Source organism: Pezoporus wallicus, unplaced genomic scaffold, assembly GCF_028554395.1.
Source record: "Pezoporus wallicus isolate ANWC-B61680 ecotype Strahan unplaced genomic scaffold, APGP_CSIRO_Pwel_v1 contig_6354, whole genome shotgun sequence".
Classification (NCBI taxonomy): domain Eukaryota; kingdom Metazoa; phylum Chordata; class Aves; order Psittaciformes; family Psittacidae; genus Pezoporus; species Pezoporus wallicus.
In genome coordinates, this window is record NW_026638688.1 from 1,541,699 (window position 1) to 1,559,590 (window position 17,892).

A 17,892-nucleotide genomic window follows, 5' to 3' on the forward strand; every position below is an offset into this window, starting at 1 on the left:
TGAATGTTATTTATGCAGCCTGGGAATGATGAATATCAGATAGTAAAAATGTTCTATGATGATTTCTGCTCGCTGATTCCAGCTAAAATCATGTGCAGGGACAGCTACATGATTTTATCAAAGCAGTGCACAATTTGCGGCTAAATTCTTGCAAATGAAAATCAGCGCACTCAAAGGCTATTATGTTTTGTAGTGATTTCAAGCATTTAAGTTTTGAAATAATCACTCATAAACCCTGCGTTACCGTGCTCCAAAAGCAATGAGCTGATGAAGAAGGTTCCTCACTAGCCTTTTGTACCAGTATTTGATCACCTTCTGAGTTTCTCCTGCTGCCAGCAGAAATTATCTTCCACAAAAATCACAGCTGGTGATAAGGGATCATTAATCAGATTCCAAACCTGTCTGCTGAGGTGGTGCAGGACCCTGATTACCTAAAACCGCTGTTGTTCATGGCTCTACTAGAGGTAACAATGCTGACTCCTTCCTGCTCTCAGCAGCCTGCCTGATCAGTCCCTTCTTGCTTCCAACCTCCTTTTGCAGATGGCTCTAAGGGCTCACCAATAATGTCTGTCCTGAGCAGCACTGTGTGCGGTGGAGCAATGCGTGAGTGATGCCGCATGTTATTTCTATGAGGTTCCTGGGGAGGAGGAGGCAAAAGCTCAAGGTGTGTTGGGGATTTATTCCCTTTTCTTTTCCGTTTGCTCTTGGTTACCCTTTGTGTTGCCTTCTAATACAATGATGAGGCCAAAACAGTCCTCTACAAAACTGGAAAGGTACCAACACTCTGGGGATTCTTTAGTTTGCTGTAAATTATGCTTTATTAAGGGCGTCTTTTGCCAGTAACTACAGACCCCATGCGGCTCACAGAAGTTTCTGAGGTTTTGCAGAACTGGCATTATGACTCAAGAGCTTTGGTCTCCAGGCCTCTCTGCATGCTTGGGTTTTGAACTAAATTGTTCTCTGCAGGGACCTTGAGTCTCCTGCCTTTGATTTTTGCTTACTTTTCTCTCTCCCATAAAAAGTGTTGGCTATTTATGCAATTCTTCAGGACGTGCAAATGCTGCTTATGGTGTATAGGGAAGGTTGTTGACTCTGGCAGGTGCCTCAGCAGACCTTGAACTCACTGTGGTGTTTCTCAGTCCTCTGCAGCCCTGTCGATTTGGAGCCTTGTGATTCTGCCCACCACATCCCTGCTGGTCTAACAGCCAAGGTGGAGGGAGAGCCTGTGAGTGGCAGCACGGTGTGCTCTGGCCAGGGGAGCTCTTGTGATCTGCTATAGTACACAGTGCCAGGCATCCTGCAGTTGGGAGGCATTTGCTTTAAGAACTGAGCTGTGACATGAGAGCCTGATGGCATTTGCTCTGTAAAGCAACTCTGGGACTGCTGCAGAGCTCTTTTCTGGCTCTCCCTACATCCCTATGATGTTCAATCCCACTAAATAATCGCTGTGTAAGAGTACCTGGGGGTTTTAGCATTATTTGCCTTGATTATCACAACTTCTGCTCTATGGCCCATCTGCTTTTACCCTGGGGACCAGTGAATGGGTGTCTCTCTCTCCTCTATGGCTCCTGTTTGGCATCTGTTAGCACCTCTGTCTTTTCCTGCAAGGCTGTTCCTGCTACAGGAAGCTTGTGTCCGGTCCCTTTCCTTGGGATCTTCCTGCTCCAGTCTGCTGGCAGGAGCCCTCCCATTGCACAGCCCTTCCACTGCTACTGCAACAAAACAGTGTTCAATGCTTTCCACTGCACAATGGTATGAGCAACTCCACTCAAATTATCCACTGCAAATAGACATAAATGTAACTACTTGGAAGTTACAAATCCTGATCCTTGATATTGAAGGTCCCTAAACAGACAGTTTAGTGTTAGGGCTAGTAACAAAAACACACTTGGTTTGAGGATGGGAAGCATGGACAATTTCTGCATATATTCCTGAGAACCCAGGTGAGTTGGCTTTACCACCTTCTGGCCTCGAAGGGGTCGCTCCCTTTCTTGGCCAGTGCCAGTAAAATCCTGCAGAAATAGTGACAGATGATTCACTAGAGGGTACCAGAGGTAACCTGGAGAGGCAGCAGAAGAAGGGAGCAGAGTGCTCGTGCCCAGGGCTGCTTGGCCAGATGATAGGCTTTGCAGAGCCTCCTTCTCCTGGCATGGCTGGTGAGGGGTAAATAGGTAGATGTTAACACAGCGTGACTGCAGGAGGGGTTGCACAAACACAAAGGTGTAAACATATGGGGACAACCAAAGGTGTTCCTCTCCTGCAGCTCCCTGTCCTGCCTGGGAGGGACATGCTGCACCTTGTGCTCTGGTCCCGAAAGGCTCTGTCCTGATGGATAAACAGCTGGTGGGGAAAACTGCTGAATTGCTGTTTGTGAAGCAGGTGACTTGCTTGTAGGGTCACAGCATTGATCTTCCTTGTGCACAGGGCAGAAGCCCAAAACTGAGCCTTGGCTGACATGGAGGACAGCAGGCACATTCTATAGCTGTGGTGATATAGTCTAGATCCCAGTTCTCACTCTAGATCCTTGATAGGTGTTTGCTCTTCCGTCCCTTTAATCTGTCTTCTATTGCAAACTATTCCCCAAATTTAATAACATAGCCGGAAGAGAATGACTTTGATCTTGACAGAACATACTGAGTCGATCTATTTTAACTGCAGATTTGGTTTGCAAATAACATCTCCTTTCTGATAAGGTTCAGGTGTCATCTCTGTGGACACTGGCAGGAATTTGCTTGACCATGACAGCTTTTACAGAGTTTGGCAATTAAGTTGTCAAGATACATTTTCCTCAGCCAGGAAGCATTAATGGATGGTAGTCTTGGCAGGAATAAGTCCTTAGAGATGGATATTGTAATCAGGATGAAAAGAGGTCTTTATAGGTGAGGCCTGCATTGGTCCAAAAGTCTGGAGTCCTTGACACTTGGTGGAAATGAAATAAGGGACAGGGCAGGAGGCACTGGGGCTGAATATCAGGGAGAAGAAATGAAAATAAGATAGATGAAGAGAGATCTTTGTAATGTCACTAGAGATTAACATAGCTGGAAATGTTGGTATATGGGGATACTTCAGTTTTGCAGATGCACACTGCAAATTACTAATATTAGCAGAGCTCCTGGGTATGAAAGCAAATCAAATTTTCCACTAGGTAATCCCCAAAATCATGTTATTGTGGATTTATTTTTCAAGTAAGAAAGATGTTGGAAATGCCTTTCTCCTAGAAAATAAAACTGGGATGATTCAACATGAACTGACTGTGTTTAAGTTATGTCAAAAATAGACCTGTAAGTAAGGATTTTGATTAGCAAGTACAGAATTTGAAAGGTTAAAAGTTAGTGAGAAATTTGGAGAATTTAGGATTTGGATTAAGAAGCCTGGGATTGAGACCAATCCAAAGAATTGTCAAAAATCTCCTTAAATAAAGGCCAAAAAAAAATAAGTGTCAAGGACCAATCTAAGTTCCATTACTTTAATAGTGGGCAAACCTTCAGGAGAAGTTTGAAGAAAACTGAAGATGTAAAGCATAAAGGGATAATGTACACAATGAATTTTCACGAAGGAAACCATGCGTGGGCTAATATCAATCCTTGCAAAGCTGGCTGACTTCCTAGATAAAGGAAATACAGTACATCTAGTCTATGCAAACATCAAAAGCATTTGGCCTGCTGCCCTGTGGGATGGCGTCACTTAAGCTTGGCAAGGTGGGTCAGGAACTGGCCATGGGGGAGATGGCAGTAGATGAGCAGAGGGTACCATGACAATTAGCAGGGAACAGCCAAAAAAGATGGATTTTAGAAGCAAACTTAGTATTCTTGCTCCTTGCTGTATTACAGAGAAAGCTGGCAGAGCACTGCTGAGATTTTTAAAACAGGAGAAGAGCAGGATTTCTCCCACAGAGCACAGGGTGACCTTCTGGGCTGAAATTGCCTGGGCTCAAACTGGGATGAAATACTGCAACGAAGAGTACAAAATCATGCTCTGAGGTTAAGTAATGAGGGGTTTGGCTATCGGCTGGCAGCTCAGTTGAAAACTATAGAGGAGGAGAATTGCATTTACCCAGTTGCAGGTTTGATGTGAGCTTGCCATGTGCTGCAGCTGTGCAAGGGGCAGCCTAGGGATGGGGCAGACCTGTTCAGGAGGAGAGGCATCCTGGCACGTTCCACACTCCCCTCAAGTCACACAAAAGGCCCCTTCCTGGTATATGTGCTTGTGTCAATCATTAGCTAGAAATCTAGGGCTGGGTAAATATATTTTTTGGCTTTGACTGATGATGACAGGCTTGGAGCATTACCTAATAAGGTGGGACCACTTGGTATCGTGGCATGCTATATATTCCTGTTCCTACCTGCAATCTTCCTCTCCCACACAAAGAGCTAGCAGGCTGCAGTGGAGAGGTATCTCTGTCTGCCATGAAGATATCAGGGGTTTTCGTGAAGGCTGCTTTAGCCCTTTGTTGCTGCTTAGGTGAGTATTTGCTGGGATATTGCAGAGATCGATATAGCTGAATCAGAGCTGAATTTTAATTTCTGTAAAAGCATTTGGGGCTTGTAATGTGGAGGAGAACCTTTATTTCATGGAGAAATATTCTTCCTGAGAGACTGTAGCAAAAAGTTAGACTTCAAGAATGAGGTTTCAGCAAACTTCATACAGATGACTGTTCATCTTCTTGGTTTGCAGGAGCAAATTGCTGATAAGCAGTCCTAGTGCAGGGCAGCAGCTTGTACATGGGAGTACTGCGTATAAGGGCAAAGTAAAACTGTTAAAAATGGCATTGTTATCCAATACAAATGCAAACTGTAATCTCTAGGATTGCTCTCTAAGTTTACTATGCCCACTCCTGGCAACTGAGAAGGATGTGTTTGGAGATGAACAGTGCCAGTGGTCAGCAGTCATCTTAAATACAAATGCCCAAACTTTTTGAAGTTAAATATAAAAAAATCCCTTAGAAAGGATTAAAAATCCAAGAGTACTGAACTTAGAGTACCTGTATAGCTTTCCGGTAGCATCTTGGGGATGGATTAATATGTGTGCTTTCCCCTGTTTTTTTTTCCCTTTGAAAGTACAATGGAACTTTATTTAGTAACTCTTAAAGCATGCTGTGACTGTTTAGTGGCATAATGTAAACCTCCATATTTTACTAAACCCAATAAATTAGACAGAAACAGTCACTGAATTTAGCAGTTTAATTAAAAGATTTGCATAGACCTTCTCTGCATATCAATAACTTGATTATTTTTTTTCCCATTATTTTCATTCAGAGATTGCCTTTGGAGTTCAGGTGAGCTACAGATTTATTTATTCTCTTCTATTGCAGGTTTCTGGCAAAACAGAAACAGTATGTAAATACCTGATGAGCAAGTGGATTAAATCTAATGCAAATTTGATTGTTCAAATAATATTTGCCATGATTGGATGCTATTGGCAATTTCATGAGAAAAATTCCCCCCTTTCTTTTTTTTTTTTCCCCAGTATTTTCAGTTCATTAAATAAAATGAAGAAAGTGGGAAGTAATTATACGATCCTATTATATTAACTCTTAGACATAATGTAATTACTCCAAGCCAAAGGCGGTAGGTTACCTCCTCATGAGGAATACTGCCTTAAGATGATGTGCTTGAAAGCATCAAACACTGATTCTGATCATTTTTTCTATACAGTAAGACCTGCAGAACTGTATTCCCTGCATAGGTTTCCTGTACCTGCGTCACAGAGAGGAAAACAGCAGGGTCTGTGCGATGGATTTATCTGTAGGTTCTTCCCACGCAGTTACAAGACTCCTGTAACTCATCAGGGAGTGCAGCAAGATTTGAAGTGATCAGAGTCTGAGCTGAGGGGCTCTGGCATACAGCTGGGCTCCCAGTTATCACCTGCCTTCGTTAGGCACTGTCTCACACACAGCAATCCTTCCTCCATGTCCAGACCTGGCAGGAAAGCTTAATCAGAACTTCCTTAGATTCACTCCTCCTGACTGCCTGAGCACTTTCAAAATAACATGTCTTACTTACCCTGTGTCAGGAGCTGCGGGTGCTGTGGCTGCGGGGTGGGAGGCTGAGGGAGTCAGCACTGGGGCTGATTCTGTGTTGCTTCCCCAGGTTGATTGCAGCCAGTTTCCTAATGGCGTTGGTGAGGATGGGACAGTCTGGGTAGCTTGCCCAAGGAACATAAACCCAGTCTGTGGCACTGATGATACCACATACAGCAACGAGTGTGGGATCTGCTTCCACAACCAGTGAGTATTGCTGGAAACCTAGCAGAAGCCTCAGGGCAAGGGGCTCATGGTAAAGATGGCAGCTTCACCCACCACAGGGGGACTGGGCAGAGAGTGTGAGTTAGAAGCTGGGTGGCTGACACTACCAGCCTCAAGATGATGCTCGGTAATCCCTGACACAGGTCTGCTTTCTTCTAGTAAACACAATGACAGTGTGGAGAAGGCATATGATGGAGAATGTGAGCAGAAACCTATTACGGTAAGATAAAGTCCATGGAAGTCTTCAGCTGGTTGTAAAAGGGGACATTTCAAACATGACACAAAAGGAAAACAGAACATGCACACCTAGTCTGTATAGCCCAACAGGAATCTGATGATAATCAAAGCTGAGAGGGTTTTTTATGGGGTATCTGGTACCATGTCTCTGTGCTTTTCTAACTCAGACTTCTAGCCTCTGTAACTGGGAATGAAACAAAAATGTGTTGTCTGAAGGCTGGATCTCACCACCTGAATAGCTCTAGCAGTATCTTATGTAGGGCCTCACAAAACCCAAATCACAGTGCTTGCTGTGCCTTTTTTTTTTTTGTCAGCAGGATAGCATTCCTGACTTCTGCTTCCATGCATCCATGACTCTGGCTTCTGTTTTTGTTAGTGGAATTAGTTTGATGCTGGATTGGTTCCCAAAGGCAGAGGGAGAGTAAGCAGACTTTGTAGGAGTGTTATATCTTTATATCAAAAATGTGTACTTGTTTTTTCTCTATTCCTGCTCTTTTTACAGATTGATTGCAGTAAGTACCAAAGCAGTGTAGTTGATGGTCAAGTCCTGATAGCATGCTCAAGGATACTGACACCAGTCTGTGGCTCAGATAGCCTCACTTATGACAACGAATGTGGGATCTGCGCCTATAATGCGTAAGTTTTGTGCATAGAATGTCCTTGTGGATAATCAGTGATAGTTAAGGCTCTCAGAAACAGTTCTGTAAGACACTGGCCTGTCTTAAGGCAAGTGTCTCTGTAGGTTTCCTTGGAGCTGGCTGCTTGTAATTCTCCAGCCAGCCTGAGTTTTCTTCTACATTTGCTGTCTGTGCTCATGAGGGGAATCACAAAAGAAGCAGAGAACAGCCAGCAAAGCTAGGAACAGATCAAAGTGTTACTTGTAACACCTAATTACTCCTAGCACTTGATTACTGTGTGATATGGAAATACTGTGCATTTACTGATACCATCTGTGCGGTGCATTCAGACAAGTCAAGCAGTTGTAGTGACCCACAAGGCAGGTGGGACCTTCCTTTCTTGTCCCAGTGCCTAGAGTGTTATGGGGAAAGTTATTCTCAAGGCTTCCTAACCAAAGCATTCCTTTCTTTCAGAGAGCATCAGACCAACCTTACCAAACTGTATGATGGAGAATGCAAGCCTCAGATTGTAAGTGCAATAGAAGTCATCTCTTAAGGCTGCTGATAGAATTCTGATAACCCCACAGATTTCCCTAGGAAGAAAGAGGACCATACGACAAGGCTTACGAGGGTCCCAATCCAAGCTTTTGTTTTCTGCACAGTGAGGGTGGATTTTGCACCCTCCCTGCTCCAAGGAGAGCATCACCCCATATATATCAGCCCCAAAATGATGGAGGATAAAGGAGATGGGTATGAAATGAGAAGCTGCAGTGCTGCAGAACACACTTCCTTTGTACTAAACTGGCTTTTGTGCCCAGCAGAAGGGGAGGCCCAAGATTTCACTTGCCAAAATGCTGTGCAGGTTGTCAGTTTTCTCTCTGGAGATTACAGGAATTGCAACAGGGAATCAGAACTCCCATGCTGGGTGCTTTCACAGCCATAATGAGACTCACAAGAGCACTAAGTATACATATTTATAGAGTATAGTTTATTGTATATTCATACGAGACCCACAGTCTGGTGCCTCAGGAAGAGAAGCTTCTATATCAGCACCAAAATTCTGGGATGTAGAAAGTTCACTCTCCAACTTAGAAATAATCATATTTTATATATACTTCCAAACTTTGTGCTTAACTACAAGGAATCCAAAATAATAAGTAATTCTAGAGCTGGAGAACTGGGGAGAAACCCAGCACAAACCAAAACAGTATTAGTAAAATTTCCAGCTGGTGAAAAACATTTCCCTCTAAATCCAAGACAGCTTTTTTTTTTTTTCATGAGAATGGGCCTGAAATTTTGTACATGTTTGTCTCCCTGAAGGATCCTTTCTCCAACTTAGTCCTTCTTCTTGGCTGCTAGAGAACTAGGGTAACATAGAATGCTCCTTTCTGATTGAAGATTTAGCTTCACTGTATCAGGGCTTTGTCCTGTTGCAGAAACAATGGTGGCTATGATATGGAATGAAAAGGTCAAAGGTTAAAGTTTAGCATCAACTTTTCTTGCATAGTAAGGGCTCAAGCAGAGCTAATTCTCCTTATTTTGACAGGTTGATTGCAGTAAGTACCCAACAATAATCAGTGAAGATGGCAGTGTATTAGTATCCTGCCCAAAGATCCTGAGTCCAGTCTGTGGCACAGATGGTGTTACATATGATAATGAATGTGGAATCTGTGCCCACAATGGGTAAGTGCAATATGCAGAGCACTCCTCCTAAGTAGCCAGCAATGCCTTGCAGTCCTGAGACCATTCATCTGTATTTCTGCTTATCCCTATTTCTTCAGGTCTTTTAGAAACTGGATTGGTTCTGGATTTACCTTTAGTTTCCTTATGGTACCTTCTTTGCTCTCATGAGGGGAAACCTTCAAGAGTCAGACAGCAGCTCCTTGGATTAGTCTTTGGGCTTGGCAGTGACTGAGTTGAGGAAGGAATAATTCAGTATATTGCTTTAAATTGCATGTTATGAGAAGATGTGATAAGCTTGTTAATGATTAAAGTAATGAAGCTATTACGATACACTCCTAAAGAGCTAGAAGCTGTGGTTTGCTTCATTTTGTACATGACTTTGAACAAGAGGTTAAGTATTTAGCTCCTCAACTTTATTGCTTCCCTCTTCCAGAGAACACAGCACCAATGTTAGCAAGAAGCATAATGGAAAATGCAGACAGGAGACTTCTGAGGTAAGTATTCAATATAAAGCATATTTCTCCTTTTGGCTCTATCAACTGAAAGGTTCCCTGAGGCTACATCTACTCTGAAAGTGAGCTGGCCTGAAGTCTGGCTTTCTCCCTTGATATTAAATCTTGTCAGCACCTTGTGTTGAGGATGCCTACAGATCCCATCTGTCCTGGGGCAGGTGTCCTTTGGGCCCTCCTTGTCTGCACAGCCCTGGCAAATGAGCTGCATGGGAGCTATGCACAGAGTTTTCATTACAAGTTCATATCTACAACCTTTGGGGTGGGGATATATTCTGGTACATGGAGCACACAAGTTTTGATCCGAGTGTATATAACAGAGAAGTTCCAGAGCTGGTGTCTAGAACATGGCACCACATACATGTAGAAGCTGGTCACTCTGGGCTTAGATCTTCCTTTGAGGATGCTCTTCAATTGCATTGTCAGCAAAGTTCAAATTCCTTCACTATTTTGGTGTTTTGTTTCTATCTATAGTGTGGAATGAAAAGGGGACTTTTTCTCTTTGCTTTTCTGGCACATCTTGCATGTGGGATTGACTGAGATACCCACTCTAGTGATTTCACATCTCCCAAACTATGCAGTGCTGTGTGGTCCCCTCTGTGCATGAGAGGATTCATGCAGAACTGACTCAGCCTGCGTTTGAGAGAACTGAGTCGTAGCACTAGTGTTGTCTCAGCATCCCAGCTTGAAAGACCTGGCAGGAGGTTACGTGGTGGTTTTTCTCAGAGAACAAAGACTTCCCTGGGTTTGACACTCCTGCTTGTTGTAGATCAATTGCAGTCAGTACCCATCAAGAATATATGAGGATGGTAAAGCCCGGATACGCTGTCCAAGGATCCTGCTCCCAGTCTGCGGCACAGACGGATTCACTTATGACAATGAATGTGGCGTCTGTGCCCATAACCTGTGAGTACTGTACATAGGACTCTATTTTGGAGTCACTAGGCATGATTAGGGCTCAGGTGGCTTTTCTTTTGATACCAACATAGCTATATGTATGTTTCTGTTTCTCTTTCACCTCATGAAGACCCTGTCACCCTGTTTTTTTTTCCCCTGATGCTGTTTGTGCTCCTTGTGAAAGCTGTGGGCTAGCCATCTCTCAGTCTGGGTACACTATGAAGGCTGTGGTATTTGGGTGGAGAAAAGAGTGGATGGGGCTACTACATAGCACACAGTGAGAAGACCTGATAGGTCTGTTACTGCTTCGGATTGTGCATACTAATGAGCGGGAGAGGTTGCTTCATTAGGCAATCAGATGCTTCCTTTATCATATATATTTGATCATGAGTTTGGTTTGCTTTCTGTGGCACAAGGCTTAGCTGATGAGCACACTAACGTCAACTTCTCCCTTTCAGAGAACATGGGACTAACATTAAGAAAAGCCATGAGGGAAGGTGCACGGCAGAAGGTACTCCTGTAAGTGTAACTGCTGTAAAATACACATCATCTCCCACTCCCTCTCCAGCCTGCGAAAGACCCTGGCTGGGCTCAGGGCAGCCGCAGCGCTCCTGGATACACCTAACGGTGATGCACAGGGCTCATGATGGCGCTGCGGCTCTCCCGGACCACTCACAGTGCCTGCTGCCAATGCGCTGCACATGAGGGGAAGAGAGAATGGGAACAGGCCAGGACTTCAGAAACAAAATGTCCCAGTGCTGCAGATCCCTGCACTGAAATCATCAGAGGCAGCCCTTTTTAGCACAGTAAGAAAGGAAGACAGAAGGTTGTGCTGGATGTCAGTGTATTCATTTGGTGCTAGGATTCCCATTGCACTAGACAGGCAGGTTAAAATATTCCTCTTGCCCTGGTTGGCCAGGAAAAATCTGCTCTCAGGTATGGATGCAAAAATAGCTTTATTATCCTGCACAGTAACAATATGTGCTGATAATATCTCAACACACTTATTCTGCTTATGAAGAGCAGCTCTAAAGCACCAAAAATAATTTCATGCATCCTGAGGGACTGCAATATATTTTCTATACTAAAGACACATTTTTAAGATGCTGTCTTTAATTTGCTCTTGGACCACATGGGAAATATGGGTAATAAAAGACACTGCACTGGAGAAACTAGGCAAAATGACAGTGAAGTGTCATTGATGCTTAGCTCATGTAGACTGACTTCCAATGAGTTTGTCTGTTTATCCTCAGATATTTAAAACGTTAGACTTTATATACCATAAATTAGATATTTCAGCAGGTGCTGGTGAAACAGTTCTTGCTGCTGCTATGAAAAAGCTGAAACAAAATCTCAGATTTAGTTAACTGTGACTTAATGTCAAACATTTAAAATCAGATTCTTTGGGTTAAATGATTGTTTTAAAACTTGCATGTGAACTACTGGAGGGAAAAGAATCTTTTTGGCCAGCTGTTCCTTTCCTCCCTCTGCTAGCAGACAATACCAACCCCAGCTACAATTACTTAACTCATTTATAATGGAAGACTGAACTTAAAACCCCTCTGATTTTCTGGCAGAAGCCTTTAAAATCTGGATGAGCAGGGTGGACAGACTGCAGATGAGGAACTCTTCCATCTCCCAGCATTGTTACTTTCTCTCTCCAGGTTGATTGCAGCACATACCTGCGCAGTGCCGAAAGCAAGGGAGCCATTGCAGCCTGCCCCTTAATCCTGCGTGAGATCTGTGGGACAGACGGTGTCACCTACACCAATGACTGTTTGCTGTGTGCCCACAATGCGTAAGCCTGGAGGTCACCCCTGAGATCTCAACAGAGTGACTTGCTGAGCATTTCTAACTCTGCCTTCTTTTCCAGCGCATTTTCAGCTAATGTTGCAAAGAAGCATGATGGAAGGTGCTTAGAAGAAGTTCCCCAAGTAAGTAAAATGTAAAGAAAGCCAAGAATAACACAATGATTTGAGTTGGAAGGGACCTTAAAGATCATCAAATTCCAACCCGTTCCACTAGACCAGGTTGCTCCAAGCCCCATCCAGCCTGGCCTTGAACACTGCCAGTGTTGGGGCAGCCACAGCTTCTCTGGGCACCCTCTGCCACTGCCTTACCACCCTCATAGTGAAAATTTCTTCCTAATATCTAATATAAATCTCCCCTCTTTGAATTTAAAGCTGTTCCCCCTGTGTCCTGTCACTACATGCCCTTGTCAAAAGTCCCTCTCCATATTTCTTGAGGCCCCTTTTAGGCATTTATATACCCGCGTACCCCTTTAGATACTTCAGGTGTAGCCCTTTAGGTACTAAGAGCTTGAGTGGAGGCTGATTGCATAACTTCAATAAATGCTTGCTGGTTTTGGTGGTGTAGCCTTCACCCAGCATCGCAGCTTCTGCTGTCCTTCCTTCTGAGGGTGAATATCACTCTCCCAGCAGTAGGAACATTGTGTGCTTCCTACACACAGTCAAGAACAGAAAGGGGAGAGGACAGGTGAGGAATGACTTATGAGACAGGTAGCATAAATGATTTAAGGCTTTACAAGAAGAAATCCTTCTCCCACAGCAGTCATAGCTGCCGCCGGGACTGAGCAGTCTGTTTTGGCAATACAGGAGGGGGATGCAGAGGGCCCAGGGTAGCTGGTGCCTTCTGGAAGCTTGCGTTTTACAAAAGGATGTTCTGCAAAGATTAGAAAATTGCCTGTGTTTTGCATGCTGATACCTAATGTACCAGGGCATTCAAACCACTTTCTGGTTTTTTATTGTAAATGCAATGTAATCTAATGTATACCAACAATGAATCTTGTAAAAATACCAGTTTAGCTATATTTGGCCAGCTCTAAACTATCTACGCTCTCTGGGGAACTGAAGAACAAAGCCATCTCATTAGCATGTGTTTGAAAGAGTCAACAGCCCGAGTCAGATATTTCATTTCTATACAAACAAACTATGAAATGTCGTTCCTTTGTTTCCTGAGTGTGCTCTGTGCTCAGACTGGGTGAGATACATAAATCAGGGAGGAAGAGCTCACACTGGAGAAACTGGGAGTGCTAAATACAAGGCCAGTTCTGCAACTGGTGTAAATCAGCTTCAGCTGCTGTCAGTTCTGTTGGCAGATTTCAGCACTCGGAGCCATCCTGTTGCAACAAAAGGCCTGTCAGCACATCTGATCCATTCTTGTGGGCCATGAAAAACACCTTGGTCACAGTCGGCCCTCTTGCAGGATGTACATAAATCATGCCATTTTAATTTGCAGATTATTTTTGAGCTGCATTTTGCAATATCCTATTATGTCTGTTCAGCAAAGTATAGGGACATCGAGATAAATACAAAGCTGAATGAGTAATGTCTACCTCCAAGCCTTGATTCAGTCTTCTCCAGCATAAGACTATGAAAGGAAATTGCTAGTTTTCCATGAAGAACGACTTAATGTATAACCATAATTTGTCCTGTGGCAGACACCAAAGGGCAGAAGCATGAGCATGGGGGTTACGCAGAGCTGAGCCTGTGTCTTTGTTCCCCAGCCTGACTGCAGCCAGTACCCAGTTTCCACGCTGAATGATGGCAGACAGCTGATGGCCTGCACCATGATCTATGATCCCATCTGTGGCACTGATGGTGTCACTTACGCCAGCGAGTGTACACTGTGTGCCAACAACCTGTAAGTAGTCATTCTCCCTGGGGGATTCACAGCGGTGGTGGTTGGATCTGTAATGTCAAGTAGTGTGCAAGGGCTCCCCCTAAAGCCCTGTGCTGAATTGGTCCTGCCTGTCTACCCCCATTTTCCTGCTCCCCCCGGTTGGTGTTTGACACGGGTGTTCAACCCCAGAGCCCCGCAAAGGGAGACACGTCAGCTGGGAAGAATGTTATTCCAGAAGACACATGCCTGGTCCATAAGCGCATATTCTTGTTAGTGATGTGTGGGCAGTGCCAAGCAAATTTATCTGAAAATCTCCTGTGTGCACTGTGTAGGAGTGAGGTTTGTTCTTGCACTGTGGTTGTAATGGGGAGGGTTGTGGCAACAATGGTTTCTCTTTCCTCCAGGGAGCGTCAGGCCATTGTTGGCAAAAGAAAGAATGGACGCTGTGAAGAGGATATTACGAAAGTGAGTGGGAAAGGATGGGAACTAAGAGTGAGGTCCAGTGCCTGCTACACTCATGGGGGACTGTCCTCTGCTCTGGGTTAGGAATTGGGATAGCGGTGGTGTGCTTACTGGTCATAATCAATATCTATCCCATTGCTCTGTAACAGTGCAGAAAAAGATGTGGCACTGAGAAGGAATAGTAAAAGATCGCATCTGCCACCAGGAGGAAACTGAGTTTGCTATTATGATGTTACAATTTAATTTCTCAGTGGGGTGTCATTCCTTATGCTGGGGGGGACGGGATGGGATGTGGTTTCCTCGCAGGTAGACTCACGTCTATTTTCTGTGTGCAGGAGCATTGCAAGGACTTCCAACAGCCCTCTGCTCTGTGTACCATGGAATATATGGCCCACTGTGGCTCTGATGGCAAAACATATAGCAACAGATGTTTCTTCTGCAATGCCTACCTGTATGTACAAGAGTAAAACTCTTCCTCTCATGATCAATTCCTATACCTGCTATGAGCGCAGGGCTGTTTTCATAATGGGTTTTTGACTAACTGCTTATGGGCATATACTGAATATTTCTGATGCACCATGACTTGTTCAAGGACGTGGGTGTTTTTGCATTTTAAGGGAAAACACAAAGGGCCCATTTCTGTGATCTGTATGTGGCTTCCCGTTTGTTAACTTGAAAGATATTTTACTCATTTTCATCAGCATGTAATCTTCCCCACAAGCTTATCAGGGCATGTGGAAAGTACTTCACCAAACCAATTGGATTGTATCAAATGTGTGAAACTATTCATCTTTCCTTTAATGATAATAATGAAAAGGCTTTTGAGACTGTTCTTTATCTACAGTCAATGCTAAGCTAACACTTGAGCCAGCGAGTGAGGAACAGGGTTTCTTCACTGAATATCCTCTGTCTAATCCTTCTCTTTCCTTTTCTCACCAGGGAAAGCAACAGGACTCTGAACCTCATGAGTATGACTGAATGCTAAGTGTGTGCTGAAGTCCAGCCCAGGAAGACAAACTCCCTTACATGTGGCTTCCTACAGGCTGATCTTCCCCAACAGCTTTCCTTCAGTTTGTCTCGTTTCCTTAGCTCCTGAAACACTTCTTCAATAAACTCACTTTGCAACATTTCTCCATGTTAATTCCATGTCTCATTCCTTTTGCCCCTTTGCTTCCCTGACATGGTACTTCTAGAGGTGCGTATGTATTTTTCTATTGATATCCTGCTCTATCAAACATTGTGGGTAAATATTTTCCTGCCATGTGACAGTGTAATCCCTGCTCTGGATAAGGCCTGACCTTTCTTGGAGCTCCCAGGCACTTCTTTACTCTTCAGAGTCTCTTTGTCAGTATTAGTTTTATCCAGACATTAATATTTCTCCCTGACCTGACCATGGACTTCACAGTGCAAGGAGGTGTTTAACTCAAGGGCATGGTCCACATTCTCCACAGGGCAATGTCTAGGATGCAGGTGGTGGTTTGCTCTCAAGAAAAGCCCTTTCTTGCTGCGGGCTAGAAAGGGAACCTGGCTGGTCCTGGCTTCCACTGCTTGTGGAGCCTGTCTCATGGAAGAGGCAGCAGCCTCTCTCCACTGAATTTGTCCTCAGTGTCAAGTGCTGTTATAGGATATAAACTACAGGAGGGGAATGTCAAGATTCCTCCAGGGTCACAGACAGAAGTGTCTACTCACAAAATGTCTTGATTTATTAATGCAACGGAATACCTTCAGGACTGGTGGGCAGAAAACACACCTGGAGTGGGGGACAGCCCTGGTACATCACTGCAGCTGCCTGACTTCTAAAGCCATTCAGGAAGGAAAAAGGTGCAGAGGTTCACTGGTGACCAGTTTTAAATCAATATATAACAAGTCATAGGAAAGTGGTTCTGCCTGATAGTCATGTTTTGTCTACTTTTTTAAGGCCAAGGAGCTCAGGACCTGGTGATATAATTGATGTCACTTTGGTGTCTGTATTGATGTCAGGGAGTTAGGGGGAATATATGGGCTGCCCTTCATCTGTTGGCAGCATAGCTACATCTACTACCAGTAGCTTTACACCAGGTCATCAAAGCTATTACAAATCCAGTATTTCAGGATTAAAAGATTTCTTCTGGACTACAGCTAATGGTTTCCTGATTCAATGTCCATTGTAGTTTACTAGAGAATAACACAATTATTTGGATTGGTTTGGAAAGGCACTCTTTGAATTGTCGGGCTAGAAGAATAGGCTGAAGGCAAGTGTTCCTGAGTTGGAGATACTGTGGGTACTGTACCAGGGAATGAGGCCAGAGTACCTCTGTGCCATTAGTGTCTGTGGCTGGCATGTACTTTTTGAGACGATTTGCGGCTAACAATGGCTTATTGTACTTCTCTTGGGTCTATGTCCTAATGCAAACACTCCTTTGGTTTATATAACCTTTTTGCCATTTTCAGTCAAGTTGTTTTTGCAGAACATGCTGCTTTAGTCTTGTTTGAGTGTTACTTGGTTACCCTCAGGGATAAGACCTGAGTAATTTTTTTTCTTGTGGACTTTGGCAGACTTTCACTTGGACTTAGTGCTGACTGCTGGCTTTTGCAAGCCTTTGCAGTAAAGCTGTCAAGATCCAACTGAATAACATTAGCTGGGCACAGCCGTGGCAAAGCCTCCTCTGTGGAGCTCATTGTCTGATGACACCAAAGGCAAACACGGACTCAGGGAGGTATAATGTTGAGACCAAGTCAGAGCAACCCAGGGAAGAGGCCAAAGTAGTCATTAGACAGAGGTTTCCATGCAGTATTCACCAGTAGGTTTCGGGTAAAAGTACATAATGGAATAATCACTAAAACTGGGCCAGAAAATGAGAAAAGCCTGACACTGGAGTTTAAATATCCCTCAGGCTCAGGGGGTGTTTTATGAAGCAACATAACTCTAGAAAAGTAGAGCAGTCTTTTTCTCAGGGACAGGGCTGTTTTCTGTGCCTTGGAGTTGTTTTTCAGCTGTTGCAGGGTTACTTACTGCGTGCATGCTAATTACATGATTTCTTTCTTCTTTGTGTTGGAACTGGCCTCAAGTTGCACCAAGGGAGGTTTAGATTGTATATTAGGAAAAATTTCTTCACTGAAAGGGGTGTCAACCATCGGAACAGACTGCCCAGGGAAGTGGTTGAGTCCCCACCCCTGGAGGTATTTAAAAGACTTGTAGATGTGGCACTTGGGAACACAATTTAGTGGTGGACTTGGCAGTGCTGGGTTAATGGTTGAACTCAATGATCTTAAAGGTCTTTTCCAATGAAATGGATTCTGTGACAAAGAAGCAAGGGTCAGGCAAAGACAAGCACATTCAAGAGGAAGCGCTGAATTTTTGTGGTTTAGGAGACAGGTAGGACAATGCCAGGTTCAAAGTGCCACTAGGAGACTTGAAAGGTGCTTTTGAGGTATGGTTGAGTGAGTTGGATGCCTGTTTGTTCATAGCTAGAGGAATGGCTGGATAGATGGACAAATAGAGCACCAAGAGATCATCTCATGAGTTCAGTGCTTGCCAGACTGCAAATATATTCAGTAACTGTCTCCACTACAATGCCGACAGATGCTTTGGGGCTGCTTAGCCCATTGCTCCGTTGCTTCT

General features: G+C 44.0%; 1 protein-coding gene across 1 annotated transcript; it reads left to right on the top strand.

Moving 5' to 3' along the window:
* Window positions 1-4,303: 4,303 nt before the first annotated feature.
* On the top strand, window positions 4,304-15,432 carry LOC130600548 (ovoinhibitor-like). Its single transcript, XM_057411968.1, has 16 exons — window positions 4,304-4,461; window positions 5,256-5,275; window positions 6,090-6,226; window positions 6,404-6,464; window positions 6,984-7,117; window positions 7,573-7,627; window positions 8,645-8,781; window positions 9,215-9,275; window positions 10,060-10,196; window positions 10,646-10,706; window positions 11,852-11,985; window positions 12,061-12,121; window positions 13,714-13,850; window positions 14,234-14,294; window positions 14,627-14,742; window positions 15,231-15,432. Exons 1-16 carry the CDS (start codon window positions 4,320-4,322, stop codon window positions 15,274-15,276), a joined length of 1,500 nt encoding a protein of 499 aa, XP_057267951.1. The 5' UTR covers window positions 4,304-4,319; the 3' UTR covers window positions 15,277-15,432.
* The last annotated feature ends 2,460 nt before the right edge of the window (window positions 15,433-17,892 follow it).

Coding starts and splice junctions, on each gene's coding strand:
- LOC130600548 (XM_057411968.1), top strand. CDS start 4,320: ATGCTATATATTCCTGTTCCTACCTGCAATCTTCCTCTCCCACACAAA. Junction 4,462..5,255: donor AGCCCTTTGTTGCTGCTTAG/GTGAGTATTTGC, acceptor ATTTTCATTCAG/AGATTGCCTTTGGAGTTCAG. Junction 9,276..10,059: donor GCAGACAGGAGACTTCTGAG/GTAAGTATTCAA, acceptor TGCTTGTTGTAG/ATCAATTGCAGTCAGTACCC.